This window comes from Engystomops pustulosus, chromosome 2, assembly GCF_040894005.1.
Source record: "Engystomops pustulosus chromosome 2, aEngPut4.maternal, whole genome shotgun sequence".
Taxonomy (NCBI): Eukaryota; Metazoa; Chordata; class Amphibia; order Anura; family Leptodactylidae; genus Engystomops; species Engystomops pustulosus.
Genome location: NC_092412.1, coordinates 252,086,580 through 252,110,320, shown reverse-complemented (window position 1 = coordinate 252,110,320; position 23,741 = coordinate 252,086,580). Strand labels below are relative to the sequence as shown.

At 45.4% G+C, this 23,741-nt stretch overlaps 1 protein-coding gene across 2 annotated transcripts in view; it reads left to right on the top strand.

The window, feature by feature from the left end:
• Positions 1–2,258: 2,258 nt before the first annotated feature.
• Positions 2,259–23,741, top strand: part of LOC140116805 (OX-2 membrane glycoprotein-like) — a 63,177-nt gene continuing 41,694 nt past the window's right edge. The window contains exon 1 of one of the 2 annotated variants that reach the window (XM_072133241.1): positions 2,259–2,352. In XM_072133241.1, the coding sequence (XP_071989342.1) occupies positions 2,274–2,352 (79 nt within the window). In that variant the 5' untranslated portion in view covers positions 2,259–2,273. Of the gene's footprint in view, positions 2,353–20,316; positions 20,403–23,741 lie in introns of those variants that run through there. The other variant, XM_072133240.1, reaches the window with a different exon arrangement.

Genomic DNA, 23,741 nt, shown 5'->3' with positions numbered 1-23,741 from the left:
GAAATGCATTAACCATTTCTAGTACCAATAACAATGATACTTACAGTCACTGCTGCTCTGCGGCCTCTGGATCTGCATGCGCCCCCTGGTGGCTGAGCTTTGTAGTTACACCTATTTTTAGTAAAGTTAGCAGCGCGTTATCCTCGACAGTCCAATAGAGAATGGGACAAAACTATTCTTCAGTCTTTCCATCTTGCAAATCCAATGGTTGTATCTACCGCTAAATACACTTTGCTGTCTTATAATTCGCTGTATCATAATTCAGGGTTCCGAGGGTCCCTAATCATTTTCTTAAACCTTTCCAGCAAACACTTGTTAATCACCAACTCCCAAGACTCCAATAAAGTTCCCACGACAGACCCGGCTTTCCGGATCTGAGTCTAGATCTATCACGGGTTGTGATTCCTGTGCCCCACCCTCCAGCTGCGAAAAATAACCTGCTTTCCAGTAGGGATCAATAAAAACTATATAATAATTGGCTACAAATATTAAAAGATCTTAATGAAATTTCTTTACCTGTTGATTAACATGAAAGTCCCAATAAAGTTTCTAATCAAAACAGACCCCTAAGTACTTCCTCTATAGACCCCTAAGTATTCCCCTATAGACCCCTAAGTATTTCCCCTACAGACCCCTAATTACTTCCTCTATAGACCCCTAAGTATTCCCCTATAGACCCCTAATTACTTCCTCTATAGACCCCTAAGTATTCCCCTATAGACCCCTAAGTACGTCCCCTATAGACCCTAAGTACTTCCTCTATAGACCCCTAAGTATTCCCCTATAGACCCCTAATTACTTCCTCTATAGACCCCTAAGTATTCCCCTATAGACCCCTAAGTACGTCCCCTATAGACCCTAAGTACTTCCTCTATAGACCCCTAAGTATTCCCCTATAGACCCCTAAGTATTTTCCCTATAGACCCTAAGTATTTCCCCTATAGACCCCTTAGTACTTCCCCTATAGACCCCTAAGTACCTCCCCTATAGACCCCTAAGTACCTCCCTTATAGACCCCTAAGTATTTCCCCTATAGACCCCTTAGTACTTCCTCTATAGACCCCTAAGTACTTCCTCTATAGACCCCTAAGTATTCCCCTATAGACCCCTAATTACTTCCTCTATATACCCTTAAGTACTTCCCCTGTAGACCCCTAAGTACTTCCTCTATAGACCCTTAACTACTTCCTCTATAGACCCCTAAGTACTTCCCCTATAGACCCCTAAGTATTCCCCTATAGACCCCTAAGTATTTCCTCTATAGACCCCTAAGTATTTCCCCATAGACCCCTTAGTACTTCCCCTATAGACCCCTAAGTACCTCCCCTATAGACCCCTAATTACCTCCCTTATAGACCCCTAAGTATTTCCCCTATAGACCCCTTAGTACTTCCTCTATAGACCCCTAAGTACTTCCTCTATAGACCCCTAAGTATTTCCCTGTAGACCCCTAAGTACTTCCCCTATAGACCCCTAAGTACTTCCCCTATAGACCCCTAAGTACTTCCCCTATAGACCCCTAAGTACTTCCTCTATAGACCCCTAAGTATTTCGAGACTTGCTCCACTGCGGAGTCATCTATACACATGGGGGAACACACGGCACCCTTGTCTATCCTTTGATACATTTGTATCAGGAGTCAAATAAGTGATCTGTAAGAGTCTTAAGGTCAAGAGTCAAAATGGATCATCCAAGGTCAATGGCTAAAAGATATCACATCTCCAACGCGCAACTTCCAGCTACAAAGCAAAGCAAGGACAACAAGAGATGTTCCCGGGAAAAAGTAGAACATTCCAAATGAATGAGATTTTACAACCATTTCCTATAATTCACAAATATTCCACAAACTGCTCAAATAATATAATAGTGTCCACACCATACAGTGCCCTTACATTGTAAAAAGACCGGATGAGCTTGTACTGTTCCATGTACAGAGGTCACTGCAACCAATGTTCCCCCTTGTAGCAATCACGAGAGCGGGATCATTCATATATATCATCCTACAGGTGGCAACTGAGAAGATTGTCCATCCCGAGGTACTGGCTACCGGGGTCACCCACCAGCACCCATTATTGATGAGCACCTTAAACGATTTGGTCTTTCTGCTGTCTTTGACACTTAATAGGTTAAACTATTGTTCTAGGAACTACCTGCAGTGACCATTGTAGATTCCCATAGTTACGTAAGCTCAGGTGTTATGTTTCCTTATCAGTCATAGGTAAAGTGACGTCTCTCGACAAACTGAAACTACAGTTAGTTTCACACCAGGGATCATGCGGTGGAGTCGGCCAGAGATCTCTGTACATATAATAACCACTATTATTGTGATTGTGACTTCCCGTGTGACTCCAGGTAAGTGACCTCCTTCTTCCTGTATGTGGACTGCTCCTCAGGGCGCCTTCCCATGTGGCATTTTTCTCGCGTTTTTAAACACCTCCAAAACAAAAGTGGGAGGGGGGGGGGGTTTGGATGCGTTTAATAACAGGAGAAAAATGACATGTGGAAGGCGCCCTGCGGAGCAGTCTACTGCTACAAGGCATTACTAGAACTACGACAAGGCATCTACCAGAGCAACCCCCCACACATAGTGGAATGGAGCGGGCAAAGTGCAGTGAAGTATACACTAGCTGAATGTTAATAAAGCAGCTTGTCCAGACCAATGTGCAGCAGCAGGAAACAAACAGCAGCTGACAACTGCTCAGCACAGGACTGTCCCAGCGATGACTGTGAAGGACGCAGGGAAGGAGGTCCGCAAAGCCATGACAAAGATGACGAGGTGGAGGACGATGTGGAGGCCTAGCTGACAGGGTTTGAGACGGTGGCCACCCGAGAGAGGTTGCCACAGCAATACTGGGCAGAGGGGTTGGCTCCCTTCTTCGTCGCTGAACCCCAGCAGGCATACTACGATCTGAGCAAGCAGGATTTATACAGGTAGCTTTCGACTTAAGGACAACAACTTACAGACCACCCCCTAGTTACAGATGAACCTCTCTGCACGCTGTGCCCTCTGGTGACCTCTCTAGATGCTTTACTTTAGTCCCAGGCTGCAAACCAAACCAGTAGACCTATTCCAGAAGGAACAGAATCCCAGCTGTAGGCAGTGCTGTACAATGTTTCAACCTTGTTGGGTCTCTTCAGTACAGTGCAGGAACTGGATTGGCTGGGAGAGAGGCTTCTGACTAGGGTCAGGAAGAAAGAGTTCTCCTTACAGCAGGGGCGTTGCTAGGGTCATAAAAGATTCGGGGCACGGGCCCCAATGAATATACGTTGAATTCTCAGGAGTGTCAACTCCTCTACATACCCTCTGCCCATGTGTGCTTGTTCTACAAACAACAGTGCATATCATTTACAGCTACAGAAAACACAGGAGATGTACAGATGTCCCTATTACATCTAGTGATATTGGGGTCATTGTGGCCATCACAGTAAAACACTCAACGTTGGGATCTGCATCTATCTCAAAAGTGGGGGGTAGCTGTCCCCATTCACACAGATGGGCAGAATGCAGAGTTTTACATGCATACGTGGTCACTTTCCACTCGAGTCTGTGGGAGTTATGAAAAAAGCAGAGAAAATTGACTTTTCATTTGGCCTGGCCGCACAAAGGATGTCATCAGACCCCTGTTTTAGAAATGGCCCTGAGGGATCTGCACCTGTCATGTATTAATGACATATCCTATGCTCCCCACCTTATAATGCCCCTCAATGAAACATCTACACTTGCCACCTAATGTGGCCCACTTCCTAATAAAGCAGACTGTAAGAAACCAACCACTAGTTATACCCATACTAAATAATGCTCCCACTAAAAAATGCTGGCACACTAAAGTCCCCTTAATGTGCCCCCTTCCCGTTCACAATGAATAATACCCCCACATTCACTAATGCTCACAGTGAATAATGGTATTTCAAAATGTCGCACTAAAGCAACAACAACAACAAAAAAAAAAGGTCCTTTGGCCTATAAAAATTAATTGTCCCCCAGTGAATAATGGGGCACAATTACTCATAACAGTGCATTGGGCACTATATGCATTTTTCTGGTGCAGCTTTAACGTTACGCGCTCATGACATATCTCTGTCGTACCTTGCATGATAAATGTGGTGCAAGGTCCATCTGAGCACTAGAACGGCCATATCAGTGCAGAGATTTATGTCACATTGGTAACAGTGCAGCGTGCGCCACAAAACGGTCTCAGACACTTTTTAATTATCTATGCAAGCAATTTGCTCTGAAAAGAACTTGCAAATTCTGAAAGAAAACCGGCGCACAACCCTTAGGCTACATTCACACTAACGTATGGGGGACGTATATACGGCCGATATACGTCCCCCATACACTTCTATGGGCGCACGGCACCCTACGGGAGCGGTACGGTGCAGCACACGTGCGGCACCGTACCGTTCCGTACCCGGGAAGAAGATAGGACCTGTCCTATCTTTTCCCGTAATATGGCGCCGTGCGCCATAGGTTGCTATGGAGAGGGGCGGGGGTGAGCTGCGCTCACCTCCTCCTCCTCTCCCCGTGCACTGCCGTTGCCCGCTACGGTACGGTACGGGCGGGCAACGGCAGTGTGAATATAGCCTAAGTAAATGTTTGTCAATGTTACCACGCCAAAGACCCATTAATTTGAGCCCCATCTTCTTGCTGTGAAGGATGAGGTGTTATGATATCACTATATCACGCCTCTGTGATGTATGAATGTAGGATACAGTACATAACTCTCTGGGGCTGGAGGATACAGAGTTGATATCTCAGAGGAACATGTTTTAAATGCATTTTTAAATGATTTGGATATCTTTAAAGGACATCTACCATCAGATTACCTGATGGTAGATGACTATTACGTACCCATCCCTAGCTTCATTTCTTATATCTTTGCATGGCCGCATTTCTGTAAAAAAATACGTTTATATGGTATGCAAATTAGTCTGTGGCGCTCTGCAGAGCCCCATCAGGCTCCATGTAATCTAATTTACACCAGCCACGTTCTGAGAGACGGTGATGTCATCGGACCTCTTTTCAAATTGAGCCAGCTCTCAAAATGTGGCTGGCATAAACTATATTACGGTGGAGCCTGATCAGAGGCTAATTTGCATATTTCATCATCTTTGTTTTTTACAAAAATGTAGCCATTCAAAGATACAAGAAATTAATCTGATGGAAAATGTTCTTTAAATTATACATTATTAGGCTATATTCACACGACCGTATGGGGGATGTATATACGGCCAACATATATACGCAATATATACACGTCCCCCATAGACGGCAATGGTTGCACGGCGCCGTATGGGAATGGTGCTGCGCATCACACGTGCGGCACCGCACCGTTCTGTAGCTGGGAGAAAGATAGGACATGTCCTATCTTCGTCAAGAATATGGCGCTGTGTGCCATACATTGGTATGTAGAGGGCCAGGGGCGAGCAGCGCTCCACCTCTCCCCAGTGCTGTGAATACGGTACGGTGGGCACACATCAGGGGGATGTAGCCTAAGGCTTCACATGCACGACTGTATATGTGTGCTGTGTGTTAGCCACACAAACTGTGTCTAACTCATAGCGCACATAAGGGGGATTTATCATGGCTTGTACATACAGTATAAAAGATGTGATTTCATTGAAATTCCCGGAACAGAGCTGGCAATTGCAACTACTCTGCTAACTATGCTGGTTGGGCAGGGAGGCAATGCAGTGGGCCTGCGCATGCGCATGCACCCGTTCAGGCACAGTCTAGGGCACGATTCTATGCCAGGTCAGACCTGTTGTAGAGGTGCACAGCTCACCTGTCCATTGTGATTTTTCTGGAGGCTGGAGCCAGCGAGTGCCTGGACCCCATCATATAATCATATGACAAATGTGCCCCATAGACTTGTATTGTGTGCGAGGCACAGTACACATCACCGTGACCAAGGTGTTAGAGGAAAGAGTTTATCTCTGTTCAGGCTCCTGTACAATTACCTGAAAAAGAAGCAGGAAGTGACAGGAGACAGGGATCTTTTGACCTAGCGACGCCCCTGCCTTACAGAGACTGACAATTAAGGCCACTGTGTAGGTGTGTGGAGTCTGTGTTGGCAGTCTAAGGCCCGTTCCCCACTTGCGAGTGTGATGCGATGAACTCGCATCACACTCGCAACGCAAGCTGCCGGGAACGCACGGCCTGAACGCTGCACCGCGGGAGTGAACTCAGCATGTCAGTTCACTCCCGCGGTGCAGCGTTCGGGCCGTGCGTTCCCGACAGCTTGCGTTGCGAGTGTGATGCGAGTTCATCGCATCACACTCGCAAGTGGGGAAGGGGCCTAAGTCTACGTAAGGAGAACTTTTACTTCCTGACTCTATTCAAAAGCCTCTAACAACGTGCACGCTGCGCCGAGGTCCGCTGGAGTTCACCTGCTTCTTCCCGGTGCATGTGAGTGCTTGATCTTGCGACACAAATGGTTTTTTTAAATTTTTAAATAAGTTTTTCCGAACCCGTCGGGTTGTCCGACGGCCCATCCCCCGTGCAAGCCGGCGCCGATGCGCCAAAATCCGATCGCATGCGTCAAAATCTCGGGGCAAATCAGCGCAAAATATTCGGGAAACCCAACGAAAGTGCAGCGTTCGGACCCTTAGTAAATGAGCCCCATTGTGTTTATGAGCACGGCTGGACCGTGGATTTATTCTCAAAATACTGCTTTGCCCGTGCAGAGGGGTGGTCCGTGCCTCACTCCACATGTTGGAATGAGAGGTGAGCTGGTATACATCTATACACACAGTCCCCGGGTTACGTACAAGATAGGTTCCGATGATTTGTTCTTAAGTTGAATTTGTATGTAAGTCGAAACTGTATATTTTACAATTGTATTTCAAGGCTATTTTTTTTTTGCCCCAGTGACAATTGGAGTTTCAAAATTTTTTACTGTAATTGGACCAAGGATTATGAATAAAGCTTCATTACAGACTCCTTACAGCTGATCATTACAGCCTGGGACTATAGTAACATCCAGAGAGGTCACCAGAGGTCACAGGGGGCAGAGGGGTCTCTCTGTAACTATGGGTTGTCTGTAAGTCGGGTGTCCTTAAGTAGGGGACTTCCTGTATTTGCAGTGGTGCCTGTAATAACTGCAGTAACCCTTCTTTATCATTATAAAAGCTACATCCAACAATTTTGAGTTAACAATTGATACATTTCTCCCCTGCTGCTCTTGGGGAGGTTACAGTATATACATTTCTCACAATGCCTGTTACGGAATATCGGTAGGACAATTTTAGAAGTTGAAAAGAAATGATAGGGGAACACGATTGTGTTATAAAATCAGGTTTTCGATCACTCTGTATCACAACATTTTTAAAATGTGCCCAATTGTAACCCAAAATATATGAAATTCTTTGCCATCCAATCAATAAAGGCAGAAAGGAGAGGTGGCCACTTTATTTACAGAATGTCAAAAGCGGACTAAAAAATAATTTATGAATTTAACTCTTTGGCTCCTAGAAATAAATGGAGACACTGGGGGTCATTTATTAAAGTGTCGGTGTCAGGTTCGCTGGAGAGAATGCTGGTACTTCTGGTTCTTCTGGTGGTGCTAGCAGTGTTCTCCAACCTCCAGCGCGTGTCCGCGCAAACTCCTCCTCTCGTCCCGGGCAGCGGCTGCTAAGATCTCGCGCTGTCTAGGAGTTGTGTTCTGAACTGCTGACTTGTGGTACCTCTGCATGGTGCCTGCTATTGTGCTTGGTTATTCGACACCATGAGGGGTTAATTCCCAGTAGCTGTGCAGCTCCTATCAGGTTCTGGAGGTGGAGTTCTGGCTGCATAAATTGCAGCCTCACTAGTCACCTGTGCCAGTGTTTGAAATCCCTTCTCCACTCGCTCTGTGCATTAGGTGTGACTTGCTCTGTATCTGTATCGTTGTGACCTCGGCTAGTTTTTTACATTGACTCTTTGCTTACTGACTTTGCTATTGACGTACCCTCTCGTTGTTACTCCGGCTAGTTTACCATTCTTTTGTGTTTTATGTTTGTCAGTCTGTTTGTGTTTCCCTTCCCACACTTATCCAGCGTATCTCGAGTCTTCAAGTAGTCGCCCCACGGTTTAGCGTGGGGGGGCTATAGGAAGGGACAGAGGTTGGGGCAAGCTCAGGGCACACTATCCCCTGTCTTTTGTGTTACCCAATCCTAACAGAAATACTGGCCACACATAGGTCTGCATCCTGTATCCGACCTGCTACATTCTCTCCTCCCATGGAGCCTTTGTCAGCTGTGGTCACTCAGGTCCAGACCCTAACTCAGCTTGTTCAGGATCTAGCTTCCCGTCTCCAAATTCAGGAATCTATGCAGGTTCCACGGCAGACACCACCACAGGATCCACTGACACCCATGCCTGAACCTAAGGTTCCTCTCCCTGACTTGTTTTTTTGGTGACCGTAAGAAATTTTTTTCATTTCGGGAGGGCTGTAAACTTTATTTTTCTTTACGTCCTCGTTCTTCGGGCACAGAGACTCAAAGGGTGGGCGTGGTAATTTCCCTGTTGCGTGGGGATCCGCAAAATTGGGCCTTTTCTCTCCCACCTGACTCTCCATCCCGTTCTTCTCTTGACGCTTTTTTTTCTGCTTTATGCCAGATTTATGACGAACCTGACCGCCGAGCACTGGCAGTTTCCCACCTTAGATCTCTGTGTCAGGGAAAACGGACAGCAGAAGATTATTGTGCCCAGTTCAGACAGTATGTGACTGACTCACAATGGAATGACTGCGCCCTAAAAGACCAATTTATGTCCAGACTGTCAGACCGAGTAAGGACTTAGTCTTATCTTATGCCGAGCCTCAGACATTAGATGATGCTATGACTCTGGTCGTCCGAGTTGATCGTCGCCTAAGATCCAGGCGATCATCTCGGGTGTCCCCTGACTGTCAGGGTACATTCACACGGCCGTATGCCTTTTCTGTCCTGTATTTACAGCTGTATTCTGGTCGCAAATACAGGCTGTATGAAATCTGTATGTTGCCTGTATGTAACCTGTATTTTCACAGTATTCTGTAAAAAATACAATGGGCTTCCAAATGATGTCACTTACTTGGCCAAGCCCAAATTTGATCACCTGATAAGCCCAGACTACATTTTCATTTTACTGAGAGTGAGGTTTAGATTTCATTGTGGAATATATAACTGGATATATAGATGTACATGCTTGTATCATCTATACATGCATATTTGCAAGTATACAGCATAGGAGTAGTAGTACTGTGTCCCCATATATACAGGATAGGAGTAGTAGTACTGTGTCCCCCACCCACTAGGCAACGGGCATGTCCCCATTCCGCCCTAGACAACGAGCATGTCCCCCCTTGGCAACGGGCATGTCCCCACCCCCCCTAGACAACGAGCATGTCTCCCCTAGACAACGAGCATGTCCCCCCTTGGCAACGAGCATGGTCCCCACTCCCCTTGGCAACAAGCACGTCCCCCCAGACAATGAGCATGTCCCCCCTTGGCAACGAGCATGTCCCCCCTTGGCAACGAGCATGTCCCCCCTTGGCAACGAGCATGTCCCCCCTTGGCAATGAGCATGGTCCCCACTCCCCTTGGCAACGAGCATGTCCCCCCTTGGCAACAGGCATGTCCCCACTCCCCCCCTAGACAACGAGCATGTCTCCCCTAGACAACGAGCATGTCTCCCCTAGACAACGAGCATGTCTCCCTTAGAAAACAGGCATGGTCCCCACTCCCCTTGGCAACGAGCATGGTCCCCACTCCCCTTGGCAACGAGCATGGTCCCCACTCCCCTTGGCAACGAGCATGGTCCCCACTCCCCTTGGCAACGAGCATGTCCCCCCCTAGACAACGAGCATGTCCGCCTCCCCCTTTGGCAACAAGCCCTTTTTTGTGTGTGTGTTTTTATTTTTTGTCTTCCAGGACCGTGCATGCTGTGGACTACTTCAGATTCGTAGGATTGCGTCGATAACTACCATTATTTTTACAAATAAAATGGTCAACGAGGGTGTGTCCGCATTTTTTTTTCAATAAAACTATCTTTTTGTTATTAAAAGTGTGGGGTTTTTTTCTTCGCAAGACTGTATAATTTGCCATAGTAGTGGTGCTGTCTAGTTGACGGTGATCATTACTAAGGGCTGGCCTTAGTGTTTGCCATCTTTTTTTAGCAAATTTTCACTAATGCCGATACCATTACCCCGGTACCCACCGCCACCAGGGGTGCCGGGAAGAGCCGGGTACAAACCAGTATCTGACCGTCTATAGATGGTCAGGTAGTGGGGCGGCTGCAGGCTGTTATTGTTGCGCTGGAATAGCCCCCTAACAGTGGCCTATCCCAGCTCAGTAATGGCAGGCTGCTGCTGCTTTTTTGTATCTGGCTGATTTGGACAATAGAGGGGGGACTCACGTCAATTTTTTTTTTCATTTTTTGGCCGAAAATTGGGTAAAAAAAGAAGACATGGGGTCCACTCTATTAATAGGGGGAACCCTACATCATTTTTTTGGTCAGAATTGTTATTTTTTTAATTATGTGGGGTCCACCATATCATTTATTGGCCAAAAAATGAAAAAAAAAAATTGACGTGCGTCCCCCCTCTATTGTCCAAATCAATTAAATTACATAAAGTTTTTCTGGTAACTAAGAAGTGTTATCTGCCATTTACACTGTGACACAGACTAATGCACTGATATATAGAGAGGGATCTTCTCAGAGATTATTATTGTAATTATTCAGACTATTATTATTATTATAAATTTTATTATTTTTATTATTATGGAGATGATTATTAATAATGGTAAAAATAATAATAATAATCATCTCAATAATAATAATAATAATCTCCATAATAATAATAATAATAATAATAATCTCCATAATAATAATAATAATAGTCTCAATAATTACAATAATCTGAGAAGATCCCTCCCTATATACCAAGGCAGTATATAGTCATAGTTCTTAGTTACCAAAATTCTCCACCTAGATAATCACAGAGGTTATAGCTCAGTTGGTTGAAGCGTCGTGTTATTATTGTACATGGACACTGCAGGTTCTGGGTTCAAATCCCAATGAGGATCATTTTTTTTTTTTTTTATTGAGATGATTTTTATTATTTTAATATGGCTAAAATTTGGGGCGTGGCCAGGGAGTGATTGGGGGTGTGGCTACGCGTGCCGCCATTTTGTCCCTCTTTCCTTTTCACAAATGTTGGGAGGTATGCACACTGCACACTCTTTCACACCCCATGCACACACTCTTTCACACCCTTTCATACACTTGCACACCCTTTGAACTTACTTTTCACAGGCTCCTGCTCTGCACACTCTTCAGACACTCAGCTGACAGCAGTGCTGAGGTCACGTTCTGCAGCGTGATCGCGTCACGTGATCGCGTCTCCACAGCAACCCACAGCACAGTGAACGGCCGCATGCGGTGGATCCTTTCTGGCACCGTAAGCACACCGGATATTTTACACTTCCATACACTTCTATTGGAATGGCCGCATCGCAAATCTGTCCATAAATAGGACATGTTCTATATTTTGCGATGAGGCAATCTGGTCTGGTCACGATGCGGTGAGACATCGTTTGCTCACCGCATCACTACCAGAAGTAATGTAAGTCTATGGGGGGCTGTGATCTGGTCGCAAATCATGCGACCAGATCACTGTCCCCCTCACGGTCGTGTGAATGAGGCCTCAGCCAGCGGCCAGTCTGTCTCCAGGCCGTCAAAAATTGGAATCCCTGGAGCTGGATAGCATCTCTCCTGCACAGCGGAAGCAACTTCGAATAAGACGCCATCTTTGTTTCTGCTGTGGAAGTCCTGATCATCAGATACTCACCTGTTCCAAGAGGCAGCAGCAGGAAAACTTCCGCTCCTAAGCAGTAATCGAGGGGACTGCTTAGGAGCTCAGGTACTCCCAGTTGTGTCTAGAATGTATTTACTTTGTACGGTTAAGTTTCAGTCTGTTTCCTGCACTGGTCGCGCCTTTTTGGATTCAGGTGCTGCGACTAATTTAATCGATTATAATTTTGTCTCTCAGTTTTGCATGTCATTGATTCCATTGTCCACTCCTATCCAGATGTCGGGTGCGGATTTGACCCCTCTACAGGCAGGGTTGATTAAATTCCGAACCCCGCAGATAAAGCTTATGGTAGGAGCTATGCATGAAGAATGGTGTTCTTTCCTAGTTATGGAAAATTTGTCTGAAAATGTCATTCTTGGTCTACCCTGGCTCCGGATCCATAATCCGGTAATTAATTGGGAAACTCTGGAGCTGGTTCATTGGGGTCCTCACTGTAAGGATCACCTGACCAGAGTTTCATTATGTACAGTAGTGACGGAAGATCAGGGTCTTCCAGGTTTTCTCTCTGATTACTCAGATGTGTTTTCTAAACCCTTGTCCCAAGTCCTTCCTCCTCACAGGGAGTTTGATTGTAAAATTGACCTTCTTCCTGATGCTAGATTGCCAAAGGGTCGTATATATAACCTGTCAGTACCAGAACGGGAGGCACTGAAGAGTTATATTGATGAGAGTTTGGCAATCGGACATATCCGTCCCTCTGAGTCGCCCACTGGGGCCGGGTTCTTTTTTGTTGAGAAAAAAGATGGTGGTTTACGGCCGTGTATTGACTATCGAGAATTAAATAAGATAACGGTAAAAAACTCAGGTCCTCTCCCCTTGATCCCGGATCTCTTAAATCAGGTTTCTGGGGCCCAAGTTTTCTCTAAATTAGATCTCAGAGGGGCTTATAACCTGATTCGGATCCGGGAAGGGGATGAGTGGAAGACTGCATTTAATACACCTTTGGGGCACTTTGAATACCTGGTTATGCCCTTTGGTTTGAGTAATGCCCCAGCGTTTTTTCAAGGGTTTATGAACTCCATTTTTCATGATTACATCGGTGTGTTTATGGTGGTGTATCTAGACGATATCTTGATTTTCTCTCCTGATATGATTTCTCACCAGCAACATCTCCGCCAAGTACTTACCAGGTTACGCAAAAACCATCTCTTCGCTAAGCTGGAAAAGTGTGTTTTTTGCATCCAGAAGGTTTCCTTCTTAGGTTATGTTGTGACTCCCTCTGATGTACAGATGGATCCGAGTAAGGTTCAGGCGCTCACGGACTGGGTTCGGCCTACCAATCTTAAGGCCTTACAACGTTTTTTAGGTTTCGCTAACTATTATCGGAACTTTATTAAGAACTTTTCCGTGATCGCCAAACCCCTCACGGATCTAACCCGTAAGGGTGCTGATCCAAACAATTGGTCCCCTGCCGCTTGCTCTGCGTTTGAAACTTTAAAAGCGGCATTCTCGTCAGCCCCAGTTTTGGTTCAACCTGACCTCTCTCTACCGTTTGTGGAGGTTGATGCCTCCGAGGTTGGAGTAGGTGCAGTGTTGTCTCAGGGGTCCTCCACTCTCACCAGACTCAGACCCTGTGCATATTTCTCTAGAAAGTTTTCTTCTTGTGAGAGGAATTATGATATTGGTAATCGAGAGCTCCTTGCCATTAAGTGGGCATTTGAAGTCTGGCGACACTTTTTGGAGGGAGCTCTTCATCCGATAACTGTGCTCACGGATCATAAGAACTTAGTATATTTGGATACTGCTAAGCGTTTGAACTCGCGTCAGGCTAGGTGGGCCTTGTTTTTCTCTCGCTTTAATTTTATGGTCACCTACCGACCGGGGTCAAAAAATGTGAAGGCTGATGCCTTGTCCCGTAGCTTTGGGACTCCTGAGCTTCCAGAGACTACGGACAGTAATATTTTGTCTCCGGGTGTTGTGCTGGCAGCTGTCTCCTCCCACCTCTCCTCTCAAATTTTAGCAGGACAAAGATCTGCACCTAAAGACCTTCCGGTAGGCAAATTATTTGTTCCTCTTTCTTGTCGTTTGAGAGTGTTGGAGGAGATGCATTGCTCGGTATTGGCAGGTCATCCGGGGGTATGCGGAGTACCTTGGATCTCTTAAAAAGAAGTTACTGGTGGCCTCACATGACTAATGATGTGCACGCATTTGTCCAAGCCTGTCAGGTCTGTGCGCGAGGAAAGACTCCCAGGAGACGTCCTGAGGGGCCTCTTCTTCCGCTTCCAGTTCCCACCAGGCCATGGTCTAAAGTGTCAATGGATTTTGTCACTGATCTGTCAGCATCTCAAGGCTATACAGTGATTTGGGTGGTAGTGGACCGTTTTTCTAAGATGGGACACTTTGTTCCATTAAAAAAGTTACCTTCAGCTGAAGAATTGGCTGAATTGTTTATACAGAATATTGTGCGCCTCCATGGTATACCAGATGATATTATGTCAGATAGGGGCGTACAATTTGTTTCCAGATTTTGGCGAGCATTTTGTTCTAAACTGGAAGTGAATTTGTTATTCTCGTCGGCGTTTCACCCTGAGTCTAATGGTCAGTCCGAGAGAATGAATCAGGAGATGATTCAATATCTGCGACTCTTTGTCTCGGACAGTCAGGACCAGTGGGTGAAATTCCTTCCGTTGGCAGAATTTGCTATTAATAATCACTGTAGTTCGTCCACTCAGGTTTCTCAGTTTTTCTGCAATTATGGTTTTCATCCTCGTTTTTCCTTTTCTTCTGTGCCTGTCTCTAATATTCCTCGAGCAGAAGCTATTACATCCAAGTTGCGCTCGCTCTGGTCACAAGTTCGGGAGAATATTCAGAGGGCACAAAATTCTATGGTCCAACAGACTGAAAGAAGGCGCACTAAATCTGATACGTTTGAGGTGGGGGATAAAGTGTGGTTATCCACGAAAAACCTTAAATTGAAGGTCCCCTCTTTGAAGTTTGCACCCAGGTTTGTGGGTCCGTTTGTTGTTACTCATATTGTTAACCCGGTTTCCTTCAAGATTACACTTCCAGCAGGGTGGCGGGTCCATAACACCTTCCATAAGAGTCTTCTGAAGCGCTATGTTGAGCCTGTTTTGCCTCTTTCTGACCCTCCTTCTCCATCTATTGTGGAGGGGAATCTGGAATTTGAGGTGGAAAAGGTGGTGAATTCCAGATGGGTAGGTTACTCCCTGCAGTACCTGGTCCATTGGAAAGGTTTTGGTCCTGAGGATAGGTCTTGGGTTCCGGCTAGGGATGTTCATGCTCCACGGTTACTCAGGTTATTTCATCAGACCTACACTCAGAAGCCGTCTTTAAGATATAGGGGTCCGAAGGCCCCCCGTCAGGGGGGGGGGGGTACTGTCAGGTTCGCTAGGGAGATTGCTGGGACTTCTGGTTCTTCTGGTGGTACCAGCAGCGTTCTCCGAACCCCGGCGCGTATCCGCGCAAACTCCACCTCTCGTCCTGGGCAGCGGCTGCTAAGATCTCGCGCTGTCTAGGAGTGGCTGGGACTTTGAACCTCTGCTTGGTGCCTGGTTGTTCTGCACCATGAGGGGTTAATTCCCAGATGCTGTCAAGCTCCTATCAGGTTCTGGAGGTGGAGTTCTGGCTGCATAAATTGCAGCTTCACTAGTCACCTGTGCCAGTGTTTGAAAATCCCTTTCTCCACTCGCTGCTACTAGGTTGTATTGCTCAGTATCTTTATCTGTATTGTTGTTACCTCGGCTAGTTTTTGACTTTGACTCTTTGCTTACTGATTTTGCTATTGACGTACCCTCTCGTTGTGACTCCGGCTAGTTTACCATTCTTTTGTGTTTTATGTTTGTCTGTTTGTGTTTCCCTTCCCTCACTTATCCAGCGTATCTCGAGTCTTCAAGTAGTCGCCCCACGGTTTAGCGTGGGGGGGCTATAGGAAGGGACAGAGGTTGGGGAAAGCTCAGGGCACACTATCCCCTGTCTTTTGTGTACCAATCTTAACAATATTATTTCAGCGCTTCTTGCGCATCTGTTTACATTCCCCTCACCCGCCATATCCTAAACTTATAAGAATACTACTACACTTGATCTTATACAAAAGGTTCTTAGAAGTGCTGTTTGGGGAGTAGCCTAGAGACAGGGGCTTGGATTGGCGAAAGCTCGCCTGGCAGCGGAGCGCCAGCTCCATGCCAAGATCCAACTAACATAGTTTTAACTGCAGCACCTTTAATCTACTACTAGTTCACTGCCTCCATACATGGTCCCCTTATCAAACGAGCTGTGTCAGGCAGAATTTTGGGTTGTTTTCATGGCTTCCATGTTAACTTTGTCGCCACCCTGCTGTGTAATCCACAAAATATACTGGCAAACTTTTATCATGTACCGATATTATTTGAGCGCTTCTTGCTCACCTCCTTTGGTTCCTCTCTGCCACCCATTGGTTTGAAGCCTGAGTCCATTTAGGGTATGTCGCCATGACACTCTCTAGCCTGCTGCCGCTGCCTCTGCATGCCGTCCCCTATAGTGTCAGGGTCAATTATTGGATGCTTTACATGCTATCTAGCTTCATTCTGTCACTCTGTCATGGCCATGCTGTTGCCCATAATTTTGGCATAATGGTGCGATTAAGCAGCCTCAGAGGCATCCATGCATGCTGCCCCTGCTGTTTCCTGTCCATTTCCGTGGTGTTTCCATCCTTTTCTGAGGTTCCCAGGTGTTTGGCCAAGCTTCCCTGTGCAGAGCCTTGGTCCCCTTGAAAAATGCTCGAGTCTCCCATTGACTTCAATGGGGCTCGTTATTCGAGACGAGCACTCGAGCATCGGGAAAAGTTCGTCTAGAATAACGAGTACCCGAGCATTTTAGTGCTCGCTCATCGCTAATCATAACCTATGCTGAGAGCACAACATGACCTGACACTGGACATGGCCATCATACAATCTATTACCCCCAATACACCAAAACAAGATCCGATTTGTTCTTAAGTTGAATTTGTATGTAAGTCAAAACCGTATACTTTATTATTGTAACCCCAGCCAAATATTTTTTGGCCTCTGCGACAATTGGATTTTAAAAATGTTGGATTGTCATAAGAACCAGGATTAACAATAAATCTTCGTTACAGACGCCTGTGATAACTGTTACAGCTGTTTATTGCAGTCTAGGCCTAAAGTACATAAGTCGGGTAAGTCGTCTGTAAATCGGGTGTAGGGCACTGCCTGTATTGCACATTTTTTGGCAGGTCGATGGGATTAGGTTTGAAGGATGTAAAGAACCTTTGGTAAAGTGTTTTTTTTCATCGGATTCTTCCTTGCAAACCAGGAGATGAGTGTGAAGAACGTGCAGCCACAACTGAAGACATCTGGGGGCAAATTCTGCAGCAATAAATCACAGTCGGAGGAGTCATTTTAAAGTTTCCAACCTGACTATGGCTTCCGGGTCCATGATGTCTATATACACCCCTGCAAAGTGCACTTAAAGAGAATCTACCATGTGATTTGATGCAGTATGAAGCAAACATACCTTGAGCACGCTGCAGCTACACTGATGCAGAAACATGTCTTGTTTAATCCCTGAGCTGAGTGGTTTTGCTGAAAAAAAAACAGATATAACATTCAGGATAATGAGTCTCTGTAGCTCCTATGGCTCAGCACTTCTCTTCTAACACTTTTCAAGAGGATGATGTAATCACTGTGTTGTGCCTGAAGGCATAAGTAATCAATCACTGCACCATCCCCCAGCTACTGTGTATGAGTCATCCATCTCAGGTTGATTAGTCCTGTCTAGACACTGCAGACAGCAAAACCACTCAGCTCAGGGACTAAACAAGATATGTTGCTGCATCAATGTACAGCAGCCTCAATGTATGTTTGCTTCATACTGCATCACATGGTAGGTTTCCTTTAAAAAGTATTCATTGTTTCAGAAAATGAACAGACATGTGTGATTGTCCTTTCTGAAGAAAAAACTGTTTAACCTGAGAAAACTGACCATAGATGAGGTCACGGGCAAAGAAAGCGAACATTTAAGAAACAAAACTCTCACGGAAGATAAACATAGGATCATAATTCAAGATGCGGTTAATACTTCCACCAAATAAAATATAATGGGGGGCACCAGTCTTATTATTCCCACAGCTGCCCCTTAGTAATTCTGGGGCAACACTTGTGTGTCAGAAAAAAATCTACACCAGCTCCCGGTATAGATAGATTTGCAGCCGCTCCAATATTCTGGCACAGATTATAGAAAATTTGGCATCCCCCGGTGTCCTCATGCTTCCCAATTTTTTAGTAAAGAGGTGCGAGTGGTGGAAATCCACAAAAAAAGTAGAATTGCAACAACAAAAGTTGTGACAAGGTGACTGCTGGAGTGCTGAGTGTGCATGTCTAGTGGTGTGACAAGGTTACAGCTAGAGAGCTGAGCGTGCATGTCTAGTGGTGTGACATGGTGATTGCTAGAGAGCTGAGCGTGCATGTCTAGTGGTGTGACAAGGTGACTGCTAGAGAGCTGAGCGTGCATGTCTAGTGGTGTGACAAGGTGACTGCTAGGGTGCTGAGCGTGCATGTCTAGTGGTGTGACAAGGTGACTGCTAGAGTGCTGAGCGTGCATGTCTAGTGGTGTGACAAGGTGACTGCTAGAGAGTTGAGCGTGCATGTCTAGTGGTGTGACAAAGGGACTGCTAGAGTGCTGAGCGTGCATGTCTAGTGGTGTGACAAAGTGCTGCTAGAGAGCTGAGCATGCATGTCTAGTGGTGTGACAATGTGACTGCTAGAGAGCTGAGCGTGCATGTCTAGTGGTGTGACAAGGTGACTGCTAGAGTGCTGAGCATGCATGTCTAGTGGTGTAACAAGGTGACTGCTAGAGAGCTGAGCGTGCATGTCTAGTGGTGTGACAAGGTGACTGCTAGAGAGCTGAGTGTGCATGTCTAGTGGTGTGACAAGGTGACTGCTAGAGAGCTGAGTGTGCATGTCTAGTGGTGTGACAAGGTGACTGCTTGAGAAGCAAGAGCGGATGTAGAGTTGGATAATTATTGGTCCCAGTATAAATACAATAAGTGGTGGCAGTGGATAGTAATTTTAGCTGGAATCTGTGTGAGGTGTGATTTATGCTCAATTGTGTCCTGATTGAAAGGTGAGAGCAAGTTTGAGTAGGCTAAATTAACCCTTACAGTCACACCCCAAGTCACATGACGAGGCGGTGGCAACCTCTCTGTGATGATATATTAAAGTCACATTGTAGCCGTGGTCACTCACCAGCACCTGTCATTGATGAGCACCAATGGCCTGGCAATGGGTGGCCCCTTCTTAGGTGAAGCCTTAGATGTTTGGTCTCTACTGACTTTGACACTTAATGGGTTAAAGTTTAACCTCCCAACTTTTCTGGAAGGGAAAGAGGGACAAAATGGCGGCACGCGCAGCGATTCCCCCTAAGCCACACCCCCAATCACACGGTGGCAACGCCCCGAATTGCTGTTACCTGTTACTGTTACACTGTGACTTAATGCCCTGGTATACAGAGAGGGATCTTCTCAGAGATTATTATTGTAATTAATGAGACAATTATTATTTTTATTATTATTATTAATAATAATAATAATTGTCTCCATAATAATAATAAAAAAAATAAAAATTATAATAATCTCTGAGAAGATCCCTCTCTATATACCAGGGCATTAAGTCACAGTGTAACAGTAACAGGTAACAGCTCTTAGTTACCAAAAATCCACTAATAGACATTCACTAAGCCCATAGCCTCTGTCTCTCTCTATGGTAGGTAGAGCTGTGAAGTCTGAGTTTGAATACTGGGCAGAAATTTAATTAATCTAAATAAATAGCTTGTGTCTGGGGGAACCCTGGAGACCATATATGGACAGATGCTGATCAGACCTGATGACGTGGTCCCTGCTCTCTCCGCTAAGCCGACACTTCTCTGAAAAGGATTCCCTCCCGATGTCTGCTCTGGGGAACCCTAGGAGATGCAGTGACCATATATGGACAGATGCTGATCTGAGCTGATGACGTGGTCCCTGCTCTCTCCGCTAAGCCCGACACTTCTCTGAAAAGGATTCCCTCCCGATGTCTGCTCTGGGGAACCCTAGGAGATGCAGTGACCATATATGGATAGAGATCTGAAGCTGATGACGTGGTCCCTGCTCTCCACTAACCCGACACTTCTCTGAAAAGGATTCCCTCCCGATGTCTGTAGAAGCCATTCTGTACTGTGAGTTCTGGCTTTGAAAGTATTTACTATGCGGACACAGAGTCGGGACAACCCCAGCCAGTGCGGGACCTGGAGGGAATATTGGGGACAATCTCCCAGCTGCCCATGACATGGGGCAGAGGTAAAAAAAATCAGGACTGTCCCGGCAAATCCGAGACGGTTGGGAATTATGGTTACACTAGTGTTGTAGGCACTCCCTGCAGAAACCATTGTAGGTTCCTATAAGTATACGTATACAGGTGAGGTTTTATGTTTATGTGTCAAAGGTAAAGACTGAAACTGAAACTGAATCTACAGGTGAGTTTCCCGCAGATATTATCATGCAGCGACGGCGGAGAGAGATATGTGCTCATGTAATAATCCATATTATCGTGATTGTGACTTCCCGTGTGACTCCAGGTAAGTGACCTCCTTCTCCCTGTATGGCGACTGCTCCCCAATCTCTTCCCCTCGATCATGTACCTGGGCGGCTGAGGTATATTCACTGTAAATGGCAGATCATGGAGACTATTGCATCATGTTCTACCATAGATTCATCGGACCCAGAAGGAAGGGGCTCCACGGGACATGATTGGGGATGAGGGTGACTATTCGCCACCACCGGTCACTGGTACTGGTGGGTAGTGGCTTTTTGGGGGTCACCTGCCAGTCCCTGGGATTGGCATAAGAAGAGTGAGAGAACTTCCAGCGTCTGTCCAGGTGTCTGTAGAAGGTCAACTATTACAGGACTCCTATCCCCCCATCCTGTACATCTACGCAGAGCACAGTACTACTACTCCTATCCTGTATATATGAGCACAGAACTACTACTCCTATCCTGTATATATGGACACTGCACAGTACTACTACTCCTGTCCTGTATATATGGACACAGCACAGTACTACTACTCCTATCCTGTATATATGAGCACAGCACAGTACTACTACTCCTATCCTGTATATATGGGCACAGCACAGTACTACTACTCCTATCCTGTATATATGGACACAGCACAGTACTACTACTCCTATCCTGTATATATGGGCACAGCACTACTACTACTCCTATCCTGTATATATGGACACAGCACAGTACTACTACTCCTATCCTGTATATATGGGCACAGCACTACTACTCCTATCCTGTATATATGGGGACAGCACAGTACTACTACTCCTATCCTGTATATATGGGCACAGTACAGTACTACTACCCCTATCCTATATAAAGGGCACAGCACAGTACTACTACTCCTATCCTGTATATATGGGCACAGCATAGTACTACTACTCCTATCCTGTATATATAGACACAGTACTACTACTCCTATTCTGTATATATGGGCACAGCACAGTACTACTACTCCTATCCTGTATATATGGACATAGCACAGTACTACTACTCCTATCCTGTATATATGGGCACAGTACAGTACTACTACTCCTACCCTGTATATATGGACACAGCACATTACTACTACTCCTATCCTGTATATATGGACACAATACTACTACTCCTATCCTGTACATATCGGCACATATCAGTACTACTACTCCTATCCTGTATATATGGGCACAGCACAGTACTACTACTCCTATCCTGTATATATAGGCACAGTACTACTACTCCTATCCTGTATATATGGGCACAGCACAGTACTACTACTCCTATCCTGTATATATAGGCACTGTACTACTACTCCTATCATGTATCTATGGAGACAGCACAGTACTACTACTTCTATCCTGTATATATGGGCACATCACAGTACTACTACTCCTATCCTGTATATATGGGCACAGCACAGTACTACTACTCCTGTCCTATATATATGGGCACAGCACAGTACTACTACTCCTATCCTGTATATATAGGCACAATACTACTACTCCTATCCTGTATATATGGGCACAGCACAGTACTACTACTCCTATCCTGTATATATAGGCACTGTACTACTACTCCTATCCTGTATCTATGGAGACAGCACAGTACTACTACTCCTATCCTATACTTTATATATGGGCACAGCACAGTACTACTACTCCTTTCCTGTATATATGGACACAGCACAGTACTACTACTCCTATCCTGTATATATAGGCACAGTACTACTACTCCTATCCTGTATATATGGGCACAGCACAGTACTACTACTCCTATCCTGTATATATAGGCACTGTACTACTACTCCTATCCTGTATCTATGGAGACAGCACAGTACTACTACTCCTATCCTATACTTTATATATGGGCACAGCACAGTACTACTACTCCTATCCTGTATGTATGGGCACAGCACAGTACTACTACTCCTATCCTGTATATATGGGCACAGCACAGTACTACTACTCCTATCCTGTATATATGGGCACAGCACAGTACTACTACTCCTATCCTGTACATATGGGCACAGCACTGTACTACTACTCCTATCCTGTACATATGAAAACAACACAGTACTACTACTCCTATCCTGTATATATGGACACAGCACAGTACTACTACTCCTATCCTGTATATATGGACACAGCACAGAACTACTACTCCTATCATATACTCTATATATGGGCACAGCACAGTACTACTACTCCTATCCTATACTTTATATATGGGCACAGCACAGTACTACTACTCCTATCCTGTATATATGGGCACAGCACAGTACTACTACTCCTATCCTGTATATATGGGCACAGCACAGTACTACTACTCCCATCCTGTATATATGGGCACAGCACAGTACCACTACTCCTATCCTGTATATATGGGCACAGCACAGTACTACTACTCCTATCCTGTATAAATGAGCACAGCACAGTACTACTACTCCCATCCTGTATATATGGGCACAGCACAGTACTACTACTCCTATCCTGTATATATGGACACAGCACAGTACTACTACTCCTATCCTGTATATATGGGCACAGCACAGTACTACTACTCCTATCCTGTATAAATGAGCACAGCACAGTACTACTACTCCCATCCTGTATATATGGGCACAGCACAGTACTACTACTCCTATCCTGTATATATGGACACAGCACAGTACTACTAATCCTATCCTGTATATATGGGCACAGAACAGTACTACTACTCCTATCCTGTATATATGGGCACAGCACAGTACTACTACTCATATCCTGTATATATGGGCACAGTACAGTACTACTACCCCTATCCTGTATATATAGGCACAGTACTTCTACTCCTATCCTGTATATATGGGCACAGCACAGTACTACTACTCCTATCCTGTATATATGGGCACAGCACAGTACTACTACTCCTATCCTGTATATATGGGCACAGCACAGTACTACTACTCCTATCCAGTATATATGGGCACAGTACAGCACTACAACTCCTATCCTGTATATATAGGCACAGTACTACTACTCCTATCCTGTATATATGGGCACAGCACAGTACAACTACTCCTATCCAGTATATATGGGCACAGTACAGCACTACAACTCCTATCCTGTATATATAGGCACAGTACTACTACTCCTATCCTGTATATATGGGCACAGCACAGTACTACTACTCCTATCCTGTATATATAGACACTGTACTACTACTCCTATCCTGTATCTATGGAGACAGCACAGTACTACTACTTCTATCCTGTATATATGGGCACAGCACAGTACTACTACTCCTATCCTGTATATATGGGCACAGTACAGTACTACTACTCCTATCCTGTATATATGGACACAGCACAGTACTACTCCTCCTGTCCTGTA